General features: G+C 39.4%; 1 protein-coding gene across 3 annotated transcripts in view; it reads right to left on the bottom strand.

Moving 5' to 3' along the window:
- Window positions 1-5,839, bottom strand: part of SHROOM3 (shroom family member 3) — a 295,746-nt gene extending 289,907 nt beyond the window's left edge. For 2 of the 3 annotated variants that reach the window (XM_032400576.1, XM_032400578.1), the window contains exon 1: window positions 4,831-5,839. In XM_032400576.1, the coding sequence (XP_032256467.1) occupies window positions 4,831-4,995 (165 nt within the window). In that variant the 5' untranslated portion in view covers window positions 4,996-5,839. The remainder of the gene's footprint in view (window positions 1-4,830) is intronic. The other variant, XM_032400577.1, reaches the window with a different exon arrangement.
- Between the last annotated feature and the right edge of the window lie 7,146 nt (window positions 5,840-12,985).

The raw sequence follows: 12,985 nt of genomic DNA, 5'->3' as shown, positions 1-12,985 counted from the left end.
AGTCCAGCTAAAGCAAAGACACCTCCCAGGGGAGCAGGAATCAGGAACATGTGCTCTGAGTGTCGATGACCTTATAAGAGCCTGGAGCAATGGCTTCTTCAGAAGGCCATGTTTGAAATGCACCAAAAGGTGCCTCTCCAAATGAAGACACCACAAATATACTTACTAAGAACTGTTAAGTGCTCCTCCTTCTATGGGTCTTGGACTACTTTAAAAGTGTTGCTTGAAGAGTAGTCATACCTATTTTATGGTACCTTATAGGACTAAGTTGTGTTGTTTTTTCTAAAGATTGTTTTCCTCTAATAAATTTTGAAACATATATAATAAAAGATTAATCCCATATTTTACCCAAATAACAGCTCTAGAATCTAGACAGAGCCAAATATTTGGCAGGCAATGATGACTGAATGGCATAGTGTGTTAAGTGCATAGACCCCGGGAAACCAGAATGCCTGGATTCAAATTCCAATTCTATCACTCTCTAGCTGTGAGAGCTGCAGAAAATTACTCAAATACTGGGTCTCAGTTTCTTATGGCTAAATTTGCAAACTCCATTGCCTTCCTCATGGAGCTGTGGAAATTAAATGAGTTAACACATATGAATGCCTTGGAATAGAGCGTGGCAGGTAGTAAGAGCTCAGTAAGTGTCAGTTGTTGTTGCTGGGTATTATTATTACACTTGTTACTTGATTTCTGAACCCTGGAGCAGGTGCATCCCTACCGCAGGTAGAACCGTTTTTCTCAGCCACAATGCGGAGTGAGTCATAATAAAATCATGCTGCCAACTTCCTGAACTATTGAATTACTTGAGCTTCCACATACAATCACTACTAAAAAAAAATAATAATAAAGTTGCCCTTTCTTTTTGAAGTTCACAAATGACAGAAGCTTTTTCCTCAACCTCACCTTTCCTTTTCAAGGACATTAAACCTCAAAGAAAAAGACTTGAAAATGATTTCTTTTAAAGCCACCCTTTTGTAGTTCCTTTCCCCATTCATTCTCCTAAAGAAAAAAATACTTCATTCATTCTATTGTCATCCATACCTGGCAGCTTCTGACTGCTTTTGTATAAGTGTACGTGCCTTTCCTATGTATGATTCAATGTGTACTATCCTTTCCCTTCCCCGACAATGGAGGTCACCCTACCTTGAGGGAATAGTGGACATCTGGCTACCAATGTATGAGCTGGTGGGCACTTTTCTCATTGTCCTAGAAAGAAGATCTGGGATATGCATGATCAGCCATTAAATTTCACTTTAGTCTCAACTCTTGGAGAGATGATATGGTCTTACTTATATGGACTTTCATCGGTGCTCAAATGCTTGGTGGCAGGCAAAATCAAACCCTCTCCCTGCAAAGACATCCACGTTCTAATCCCTGGAAACCATGATTATGTTAGATTATATGGCAATGGGGAATGAAGTTTCCAGATGGAATTAAGGTTGTTAGTCAGCTGATCTTAAAATAGGGAGATTATCTTGGTGGGCCCAATGTGTTCCCAAGGGTCCTTAAAATTGAAGGAGGGAGGCAGAAGTAAGAGATCAGAGCAATGCAATGTGAGAGGGACTTAATCTGCCGTTGCTGGCTTTGCAGATGGAGGAAGGGGATTGTGTGCCAGGGAATGTGGGTGGCCTCTAGAAGCTGGAAAGTGCAAGGACGCAGGTTCTCCCCTCGAGCCTCCAGAAGGAACACAGGCTTGCTGACACCTTGATCTTAGCCCAGCGAGACCTATGCTAACTTCTCACCTATGGTTTAAGCCACTAAGTTTGTGGTGATTTTTTTTTTAAGATTTTATTTATTTATTTGACAGAGAGAGAGAGCATAAGCAGGGGGAGCGGCAGGCAGAGGGAGAGGGAGAAGCAGACTCCCCGCTGAGCAGGGAGCCTGACGCGGGGCTCAATCCCAGGATCCTGGGATCATGATCTGAGCCGAAGGCAGACGCTTAACCGACTGAGCCACCCAGGCGCCCCAGTTTGTGGTAATTTTTATAGCAGCAGTGGGAAACTAATACATGCTCCATCTCTGGAGACCTGCCAGGCATCTTCATGTCATGGGACTCTACCTCCCACCTCCCCCTGCCTCCTGCTCTGTTTCCTCTATGCTTATTAATGCAGTAGAAGTTACTGAGCACATACTCTGTGCCAGGCACTTCACTGGATCCTGCAAATGCAAGATGAAATAAGACAGCCCACGTCCTCTTGTTTACTCAACAAATATTTGTGTCCCAGGCTACTCGCGTTAGATGTGGCAGAAATGAAAACAGTCCCTGCCCTAAAGAAGCTCTTCCACTTCTGAGAAGAGGACCAACATGACTAAAAAATTACGATTTCACATAATAAGTGCAGGTTATAAGAGTATAGAAGAGAGACCCCCTAACGCAGCTTGATGAAATCAAGAAAACTTCGGAGAGAGGAAGAAATGGAGCTTGGATGAATCAGTTTGCCAGACAGACAAGAGCTTTGAAGAACCGGGACACTTGAAATGTGGCTAGTATGCATGAGGAAGAGAATTTTACATTTTGTTTCATTTTACTTTTCATTGAAATGGAAATAGCTAGATGGGGCTGGTGGCTACCATACTGGACAGAGCAGACTGCACCAGATTATGCCCTCGAAAGGAAAGAGATTGCCTTGTCTAACTCCTTTTTCCACTTTTTCCTCACTGGAAAGCAGATGTTGTGGCAAGTCACCTTTGACCATGCAGACGGGGGGGGCATCCCCTCTAGGACAGACGTAAAAAAAGTAGAAGGAACTTGGGTCTCTGACATCACGCAGCCAGCTTTCAGTTTGGCTTATGCTCAGATTGTTATGTGAGAGCGATAGAAACCCCGGTATTGTTTAAGCACTTTGTTATTTTGGATCTTTGTACAGCAGACAAATCTGTATCCTAATACAAATGTCCCCTAGAATAATAAAAAGCAATAACCATAATCTTTGCTGAGATCTCTTTTTGAGCGCCTTTGTGTGCCAGGCACTAGGCTAACTGCTCTACATGCATGGTCTCCTTTAATCCCCATACATTCCAATAAGGGAGATAATGTACCCCCTCATTCTGCAGATTAAATGGAGCCTTAGAGGGGTGGCTCATTAGCGGTAGCATTCGGCCTATCCTACAGCAAACTGTAGTCCAATGTACAGACACATAATATCTTACCACATAAGGCCAGGCAATTTGGGTATACAACCAGAATTCTAAAATGCAGATATGATATTTATATTTGTGGCAGACATTCTCAGTCATCCACCTAGCACCCATTTCCTCCTCCCTCTTGAAAAGAGAACCCCAATTTATTCAAACAGTGGGCAGAGATTCCTTGACATCAGGAAAGGTAGGTTCCAGGAAAGAAATCCTGCCTGGTCTAAACTAGTCATGATAATCTCATGCCCCTTGGCCAGTAATTGGTCTGAGGAGAGGTATGTGGCACAGTTCTGGTTAATGAGATGTAAGCAAAGGTCTGTTAGGGAGGGTGTCTCTTTCCAAACAATAAGCCAAAACCCTGCCCAGAATAAAGATGCAACACTGGAGGCCTGGCATCCATCATGTAACCATGAAGACAAAAGCCTGGATCATAGGGCTGGCAGAGCGGAGAGATCATCAAAGTCCATGTTGATATGACTGAGCTGTGGCTCTTTGCATGGACAGCCTACCTCCAGACTTGTTGCAGTATGAGAAAAACAAACCCTAATTTACTTAGGCCACTAGAAGTCAGGTTTTCAGTTACTTATAGCTGAACGCCTTCCTAACTGATACACACATGTATACATAGATCTTTCGTTTTCTTAGAAAAGGCAAGGAAAAGTCACAAACCTTACAGTGGTATCCCGCACACTCTGGGCTGACTGCTGGAAACCAATTATTCACAGTAAGAATCCATTTCCATCTCTCTCAAAACACACGTTTTTGGGGCTATGAAAACTAACCTAAATAGGTAACAGAGCTTGGGCAAAATGCGTATTTATCCCTTTCCCACCCTCAAACTAAAACAATTTTCCCCTCAAATACAAATGTTTCTTAAGCAATGCATATGTGTAAAAAGCATTTATGTTCTATTGTTTTAGACAGTTAATATTCTGAAATTTTAAAAGAAATTTCTGTAATCTCTCTTAATCTCTGTAGTCGAAGAGAAAAACAGAAATACTAAGCCTAATACATAAAAAGGATTCATTCAGTGGGTATATCTAACCATACCAAAGAAAAAGAACTGAGGCATGTTACAGATGACTAAGGTTTAAAAACTGGTTTAAATACACAGATATAGAAAAGAGGCAGAAATGGTGTCTTGCGTTTGATTAATACTGAAAGTTGATTTACTTCTCCTGAGTGTGCAAAAAGCAATAAATAATATTTATGTAATCAATTATCCCAGAATTATAAAGAAATTCTAAAATATTCTGGAGGGCTAGCTATTTTCATTGGATGGGAGAAAGAGCAGATATTTTTCTAGTCATATGCTAAATAAAGGTATACATTCATAAACATATACCATGCCACTCCCTTCACCGTGTTGTTAATCTTTAATCTGATTTATAACTGAAAAGATCATGTGGTAGCTGCTTTTACACTATTTCATTCACAAAAAGAGATTATCCATTGAGCAAGCACATGTTTCCCCAGGATTTCATAGACTAAATGAGCTAGACACATTTTTTTTCTTTCAAACGCCAAGCCATACAAAATATTTCCAGATATAATCTGAAAGGTATGCAGCAGCAAATTAAGCAATATTCAGGCAATCCCCGGCCTTATGGTTGCATTTTTGACAGACCTGACAGAAGTTTTAAAGTTGAAAAAGCAACGTGAACAAAGACAAGGTTACAAAAAGAAACCTACCTTAGAGATGATTAATGGTTCCCCGTGCTCCAGGCCACCTTTCAAAGTAAAGCCCCAAGGAGCTCCTCCCTGCAGGAACGCTTCCAGATAAATGTACCTGCCCTTGGGGGTCCTGTTAGGGTTCAGTGTGGCAGCAGTCTCCTCGAAGTTCTCTGTGGTCCTCATCGTGCCCAACACATGATCCCTCGAGTTAAATTTTAAATGCCTGAAGCCGATTCAGAGCAGGGCTTCTATTCATAGCACCTTATCCCATCCTTCAAGATACTCGCCGGCCAAAAAAAGAGAGGTTTTGAGAAGGGAATTCTTTCAGATGTAAAAAGTTCTTCTGAGCTTAACTCCAAGATGCTGAACCAGGAGGATCCTTCACTTCGACATTTCTGAATGTAAATTCTCCTCCTGGGATTCCGGGATCTCACTGAAGCCCCGCGGTGCTATATATCTCCCCACTCCGTTTGAAAAAAAAAAAACTTCTATGTCACTCTCAAGACCGCTTTTATTTCGGGCGCACACACATGCCCCAAAACTTTTTTTCTGTATATTTCACAGGGAAAATTAAAATAGTCTTACAATATAGCAAGAGAATTGCAAAAAAACTCAAACGAATACCTAATTTCTAATTGATTATCAACCCTTTCTTCCTCTCCGAGTGAAATTTACCATTACAATAGCCTCCCCTCTCCCCAGAAGTAGCTTTAAAAGAAAGAAAGCACTTACTATGCCTCTGCTTGCTTCAGAATTTTCTAACTTGTCCCAAAGAGACAGAGCCTCTGTGCTAAAACTTTTTGCTTATGTTTTTCAGCAATAAGTTCACGGTGTGTTTCTTGCCCAAGGAAAAAAAAGTTTTTGCAGGATGGAGAGAAAAATGAAAAAAAAAAAAAAAGCAGCATGGTAAATTAATCCTCAGTGGAACAAAAATATCCAGGAGGCAGCTGAGTTCTTTCTTTGGTATTTTCAGTGATGATCAGCGACCGCTGCAGCCACTTGCCTCTTCGGAGAGAAAAAGCAAGGAAGTGAGAGGAAAATGGATTAAGGCAAATACAGGCACCGCAACCTTTCTGCACAGTAAGCACTGCTATGCAGAATTCAGTTCAGCACAAAAACTCGCCCAATCAACACAGTCTTACAGCTGGTGAAACGTAGAAAGTTAAAAATACCATACGGATGGCTAATTACCAAGGAGTAATTAGATAGAATAGCCCCCATCTTGTACCAATTAAAGCAGAATCCCTGGGGGTGAGACACAGGCATTGGTATTTTTTAAAACTCTGGGCAATCCCGCTGTGTTGCCACGCTGGAAGAGCCGTGCCTTAAGCAGTTTCAGTAAACAGTTAAGGGACGCGGTGGTGGCACAAGGGCTTTACTTTTTGTTGTTAGAAGAAAATACCAAGTGTCATATAGGACCAGCTTCTCATCTTGAAATTTGACTCCCCATCAAATTTCTGCTTGTCTGACTCAAAACAAACAGGAAGCAGGCTTTCTTCTATATTTTAATTGTTACCTACTCCAAGACTGTTATCTAGTCCTTAAATGAAAAGAAATATACTTAATGCCTGGCAAGTAATAGGTCCTCACAGCTGAATGTTATTCTAAGTTTAGGTTATCAATAGAATTTTGGATTGTTATATGAAATTTAACATTACTGCTTTTTATTAAAAATGTGAACAGTGCAAGATAACTATACATTTTACAAAGAGGTTCAGCCATTAAGTTATGGGAACAATTTAGAATTATTTCCAAGGGATATGTTTGCTAAAACTCTTACTGTTTAAAAGTATGTAGTAATGTGAATTATGTTGGAAATTTAGGTTAAAAATTACTGTGGGTTTTGATATCAATTTAATTTGAATGTTTGGACTTATAATTAGTGAAAATATAATAGAGAAGCAGACATAGTATGCAAATAAGTCCAGATGATATTTAATGTACAACACACTTCATCTGAAGGGCTCAACAACAACAAAAAGGTACAATCTCATTTTTATGTAATGATAGTATTTTAGTGGAAAGATAAAGTGTGCCAAATGAAAGTATATGGCAAATATTGTCTGACTCTTAATAGTAATTGATGCAATTTTTATTGCTGCTTCCTTTTGCAGCTTAATTTATAAATTAAGAATAAAAGGAGAAACATTGACTTTTCTTTCACTTGATTATTCAAAGTGCGTGTGTGTGTGTGTGTGTATACAGTTAGTGTCCTAAGTAAATGAATAATTTTTTTCTGAAAATTATTTTTGTGGCATTTATGATCTTACTTCTAACTCATTTTGTAAAAAATGACATTTTACAGAATCAACATTTAATATTAAAAGTAATGAAGCCAAAAACAAAAGGTAAGGGAAAAAAGAAAAGGCAAGCAATGAAGAATACAACTAGCTGCTTATAGACTGATAAAACCTCTATTTTATATTATCATCAAATATATTTAGGACCTAAATATTTGATGAAAATTGATATATAATCTGAAAAAAAAAGTCAAAATTCCTTTGGTAGATATGTATAGCAACTGAGAGATCAGAGTTAGAATACCTTTTTCTCCCATCTTCCATTGCTCAGAGTCAACGAATATATCCTTGTTTTTGGAGGTAAACACATAGAGGCCATGACAAGGTTAAATGATCTGATGGGAGTCATCCTGCAAACAGCATGAGTGGGCATAAAATTAAAATCTTCAGACACTTAGGAAAGGAATCGCAGCTTAAGGTAGGTCTTTTGCATAATTTATAGCAAAAAGACAACTTTCTATATGGCCAGCATTGTTAATTCATAGGAAGAACTTCTGCTAGGGCATGTGATTTGGACCCATACTCTAATTAGAGAATAAAATTAGACTCCCCACTCCTTCTCAGGGAGAGAGAAACAGCCCTAGTGTCTCAAGATGCTGACAGTGGGAGGGACAGGATTCTAACAGAGACCAGGGTAGTTTTCTTTCTAAATCTTTGGCTTCAGATTCAGGCTTTCTGAAGAAGGGTTTGTTTTTTGTGGGCTCAGTATCTCTCTGGGGAGCCACTCCTTCACCTATCCTGTGGTACTGGTGGGCTGACCCTGCTCCTGGGCTCCAGGGTTGGACATATGATCCAGGCATCCACTGCCCTTTGGCTCAAATGATTGGCATATGGAGGGGCATGTGACTCCAGCTTGGCCAATGTAATAACTAGAAATTTTACTAGAGCTATTAAAAAGGGACATTCTCTCCTATGGGATTGCTAACCTGGTAGGGACAATGCTGGAGTTGCTGGAGGTCATCTCTGCCATCACAAGCCTGAGAAGGAGGAAGACAACACCTAGGAAATCAGTTCAAGGTATGGAAACAGTGTTTTGGTGACACCATTTGAGGTCTGGGCCCAACTATACCTCATTTAAGCCAGCAATTCTCGAACCTCCTGGTTTCAGGACCACTTTACACTCTTAAAAATTATTGAGGACTCCAAAGAAACTTTGTTTATGTGTGTTAAAGCTATCGGTATTTACTATATGAGAAAATTAAAACAGAAAAGAACAATTAATATATTTATTAATCACTTAACAATAGAAAAGCCATCATATGTTAAACAGACTAACATATTTTACTGAAAATAACTATATTTTCTCAAGCAAAAAAAAATCACCGAGAAGCATGAATTTGTTCTACATATTTGCAAATCTCCTTAATGGCCAGTTTAGTAGAAGACAGTTGGATTCGACTATCTACTTCTGCATTCTATCTGTTTGATATCACAAGTCAGGTAGCCTCTGGAAAGCTCTATTACACACTTGTGAAAGGACAAGCAGACAAAGGCCAACAGTGTCTTAGTTATTATGAAAATGATTTTCACCTTATGAGCCCCGAAGCGTCTCAGGGACTCCTTGAGGCCCCCACACCACACTTTGAGAATTGCTGCCTTCACCAGATGCAGTCATCCCTAAAGGCACCACACTCCTAGTTATAGGAGATCATAAATACCTGTTTATTTGTCCTTTAAACAGCTGGAGTTGGGGTTCTGCCACTTGCAGCCGAAAGAGTTCTAAGCAAGGCACAACGAAATCCTTTGTGGTTCTTCCTAGTTTGGAAGAAAGTTTAGGGAAGCTTAGTGCAGTCTCAAAGTCTCTCCATCTTATTTTCTCTCTTTCTACTGCTTCCCTTCTTTCTTCTTCCTCTAACTTAGATTTATTCCTTTTTTAAAAATCGAATTGGCTTTCTTCAACAACTCATGAATGGGGCAGCAACCCATCTAGCGAGTAGAACCCCCAGAACTACTCCTATCCTCTTTGCCATGAAGAAATGCTTTCACAACAGCTCACAACTTCACTTTCTCTCTCCACATGAAAAATTCCCACTGCTGGTAACTGAGTGTATGTTGCTCTCTTACTGTGAGCACGACCCCAGGGGAAAAATAGTTCCATCATATTGATTCTCCCATTTGCCTGGCATCCCTATACTAAACACTTTTAAATGTCATTTGCCTAAATCATTGTGTTGACTCAGAACCATGCATCACTCTATTTGTTAACATCACTTAAAGAGAAACTAATTTATTCGTTTCAAAATTCTCATATCTTGATTTTAATTTTTCACAGTAATGTTTAATGTTTTTATCTTTGTCTTTGCTAGCATTTTAAATATGACTTTTAACTTACTGGATTTTTTTAATGTCTCTAAATTTAATATTTCTAAGATTGAAAAAGCTACTAGATTATCTCTGAAAATAAAGTAGGAGTGACATCTAGTGGCTCTTCAGGCTCATAAGTAATCATTGAAGTAACTGTAGATAATAAATTAGAGGTTTGGAAGGTTATTTAGTCTTTCTTAGAAAGGGCATCTCAGAATTATCCCAAATAGACAAAACCCAGCCTTATTTTAGAGTTTGCAGATTCTTTAGGCAACCTTTCAGAGGCAAAAAGAATCCTCTCTTTGTGTGGCTCCTTCTTAAAATTAAGGACGACTTTCCCAGCGGACCTCCCCTCACCTCTAAATGCCAAGAAACCTCCCCTGAAAACAGTCACTTGGAAGAGAAATAAAGCCCAAAGACGAGTATAAAATAACCTGGGATCCCTCCGCTAGAACGTCCCTTGAAGCAGCATTGTAGCTTTGGAGAATGTTGTGTTGAATACCCAAACACAACTGAGATTCTCCGAGAAAGGAGCAAGGAGAGATGGATGTTATGTATGCAACTTATAGCATCTACTTCATAGACTATCCTAACAGTTGTTGCAAAACGATCAAAACAATCAATTTAAATCTTTTGGGAATGATCAAAATGTTCTGTGCCTCAACTGAGGTGATAGTTTCACAGGTGTGTACCTCTGTCAAAACATCGACTGGTACACTTTCAACGGATACAGTTTATTAAATGGAAATTATACCTCAATAAAGTAGTTTTTAAAAAACTCAAGGACTCAGTCAACAGAAGGACAAACAAAATGTGGCGTATACATACAATGGAATATTATCCAGCCTCAAAATAGGAGGCAATTCTGGCACATGCTACTAGGTGGAGGGACCTGGGAGACATTATGTTAAGGGAAATAAGACAGACACAGAAGGACAAATACTATAAAACTCCATGTATTCGAGGTGCCTAGAGTAGTCAAATTCACAGACAAAAAGTAGAATGGTGGTTGCCAGGGCCTGGAGAAAAGGGAATGGGCTGTTAGTGTTTAATGGGTACAGAATTCCATTTGGGAAGATGAAAGAGTTCTGGAGAGGGATGTTGGTGATGGTTGTAAACAATGTGAATATACTTAACACAACTGAACTGGGTACTTAAACATGGTTAAAGTGGGGGCACCTGGGTGTCTCAGTCAGTTGAGCATCTGACTCTTGGTCTCAGTTAAGGTCTTGATCTCAGGGTCATGAGTTTGAGCCCCGTGTTGGGCTCCACATGTGAAGTCTACTTTTTTTTTTTAGAGGTTTTATTTATTTAGTTGACAGAGAGAGAGAGCACAAGCAGGTGGAGCAGCAGGCAAAGGGAGAAGCAGGCTCCCCGCTGAGCAGGGAGCCCGATGCAGGAATTGATCCCAGGACCCTGGGATCATGGCCTGAGCTGAAGGCAGATACTTAACCCACTGAGCCATGCGGGCGCCCTGTGTGGAGCCTACTTTTAAAAAAATGGCTAAAGTGGTAAATTTTATGTTATGTACATTTTACCACAATAACAAATGTTTTTTTAAAAGTACTTATAAAAAGTAAAGAAACATTGTTAAATATGATACTACAAATAATCAGTTCATTATTCATCACTTACCCTTCCTGAACAAGGTTGTGGGTAGATGCCACAAAATTGCCAGATGCATAAAGAACCAGAAAAGACCTGATAGCATATACTAAATATTAGACATCTGACAGAAGTTATAACTGATACAGGAATTATTATGGTAGGTTATTATTTAAAAGCTGGTAGAGGGGTACCTGGGTGGCTCAGTCGGTTAAGCACCCAACTCTTGATATCAGCTCAGGTCTTGATCTTGGGGTCATGGGTTTGAGCCCTGCACTTAAAAAGTAAATAATAAATAAATACATAAATAAAAGCTGGTAAAAGTATGTCCATACACTTGTTTATTTCTTAGATAAGAAGTAAAAGATCTTCATATACTCAGCAGACACATTGGATGGTTACAATAAAGGGTATAGTTTTTCTTTCCTTTGGAAAAAACAAAGACAACTTCAAAGACACTGGTAATGATGGTGATTGACCTCAATGGCAGAAACATAGGCTAGAGGAGAAAAGACGATCTGCCTTTATTTTACTTCCTATTTGACCTCTATTTCCTACTTCTATCCCTTTTTTTCAATCTTCTGTAAAATAAATTGTCCTGAAAACAAACGAACTCAAGAACTTGTATTTTTTAAAAAAACTCATTTCAGCATTGAAAAAGAGAGTGACTGGGGCATCTGGATGGCTCAGTTGGTTAAGCATCTGACTCTTGATTTCAGCTCTGTTCATGATCTCAGGGTCCTGGGATCGAGCCCCACGTCAGGCTCCACACTCAGTGGGGAATCTGCTTGGGATTCTCTCTCTCCCTCTTCCTCTACCCCTACCCCCACTCATTTTATCTCTCTCTGTGTCACTCAAATAAATAAAATCTTTTTTTGTTGTTATTTAAAGAGTGACCACAAATTAACCTTCTAGGTAGGTGGAAATAGTCTACATTTGATTGGAGAGCTTGATACTAGGTGTATACATTTCTCAAAAGTCATTAATCTGTATATTTAAAATGAATGAATTCCATTGTACATGATGTATACCTCAATAAAGTTGTTTTTTTAAAAAAATTATTTGAGAGAAAGAAAGAGAGAGAAATTGGGTGTGGGGAGGAGGTGATGCAGAGGGAAAGGGAGAGAGGGAATCCCAAGCAGACTCCTCAATGAGTGCAGAGCCTGACACAGGACTCAATCCCAGGACCCTGAGATCATGACCAGAGCTGAAATCGAGAGTCAGATGCTTAACCACCTGAGCCAGCCAGGTGCCCCTCAATAAAGTTGATTTTAACAACCTCAATCGACTCTAAAGAGTAGAAACTTCTGTGCACTAGGATAGTATATGAAAGTCTTCTTTTATAGCTAGTTTCAAAAGAAACCCCAAATTAGAAACTGTTCATCTTCTTAGTCCACCCTGCTGGGAAATGTTCCTAGAAATCTACTCACATCTATTCCTGGGAAGCAGGTGGGTCTTCCCGCCTCTATTTAAATTTCCATCCATCCCACACACCCTCTTGCTTGCTTCCACAGCACTTAACCCCTTTAATATGTTAACTAGGTCATCATGATTATTTAGGACCTGTCTCTTGCAACTAGAATGTTAAGTTCCATGCGGGCAGGGTTTGGTCTGTTTTGTTCACTGATGTTCCTGATATAGAGTTGGTGTTTAATAAATATTTGTTGAATGAATTCAGGCTTTCTTATTAAATATATTTCTTATGTTCTGAAGAATGTCAGAACATTAACTATATGGTCTTTAATATTCTATACTCTATCAACTCGCAAAAATTATTGGAGATGATTTGCCATTTATTTTCTCTCCACTGTATATTGAGTCACTTCTATGTGTCCACATTGTACCAGGCATTGGGGAAATATGGCTGTCAGATAAGAGTTAACATAGAAAATCTTAAACCATAATCAGAAAGGGAAAATATCTACACTAAAAATCCAAGCTACTCTGTCACTCCGGTCTAACAC

Source organism: Phoca vitulina, unplaced genomic scaffold (genome assembly GCF_004348235.1).
Source record: "Phoca vitulina isolate PV1807 unplaced genomic scaffold, GSC_HSeal_1.0 scaffold3, whole genome shotgun sequence".
Lineage (NCBI taxonomy): Eukaryota > Metazoa > Chordata > Mammalia > Carnivora > Phocidae > Phoca > Phoca vitulina.
This window is presented reverse-complemented; position numbering and strand designations above follow the sequence as displayed.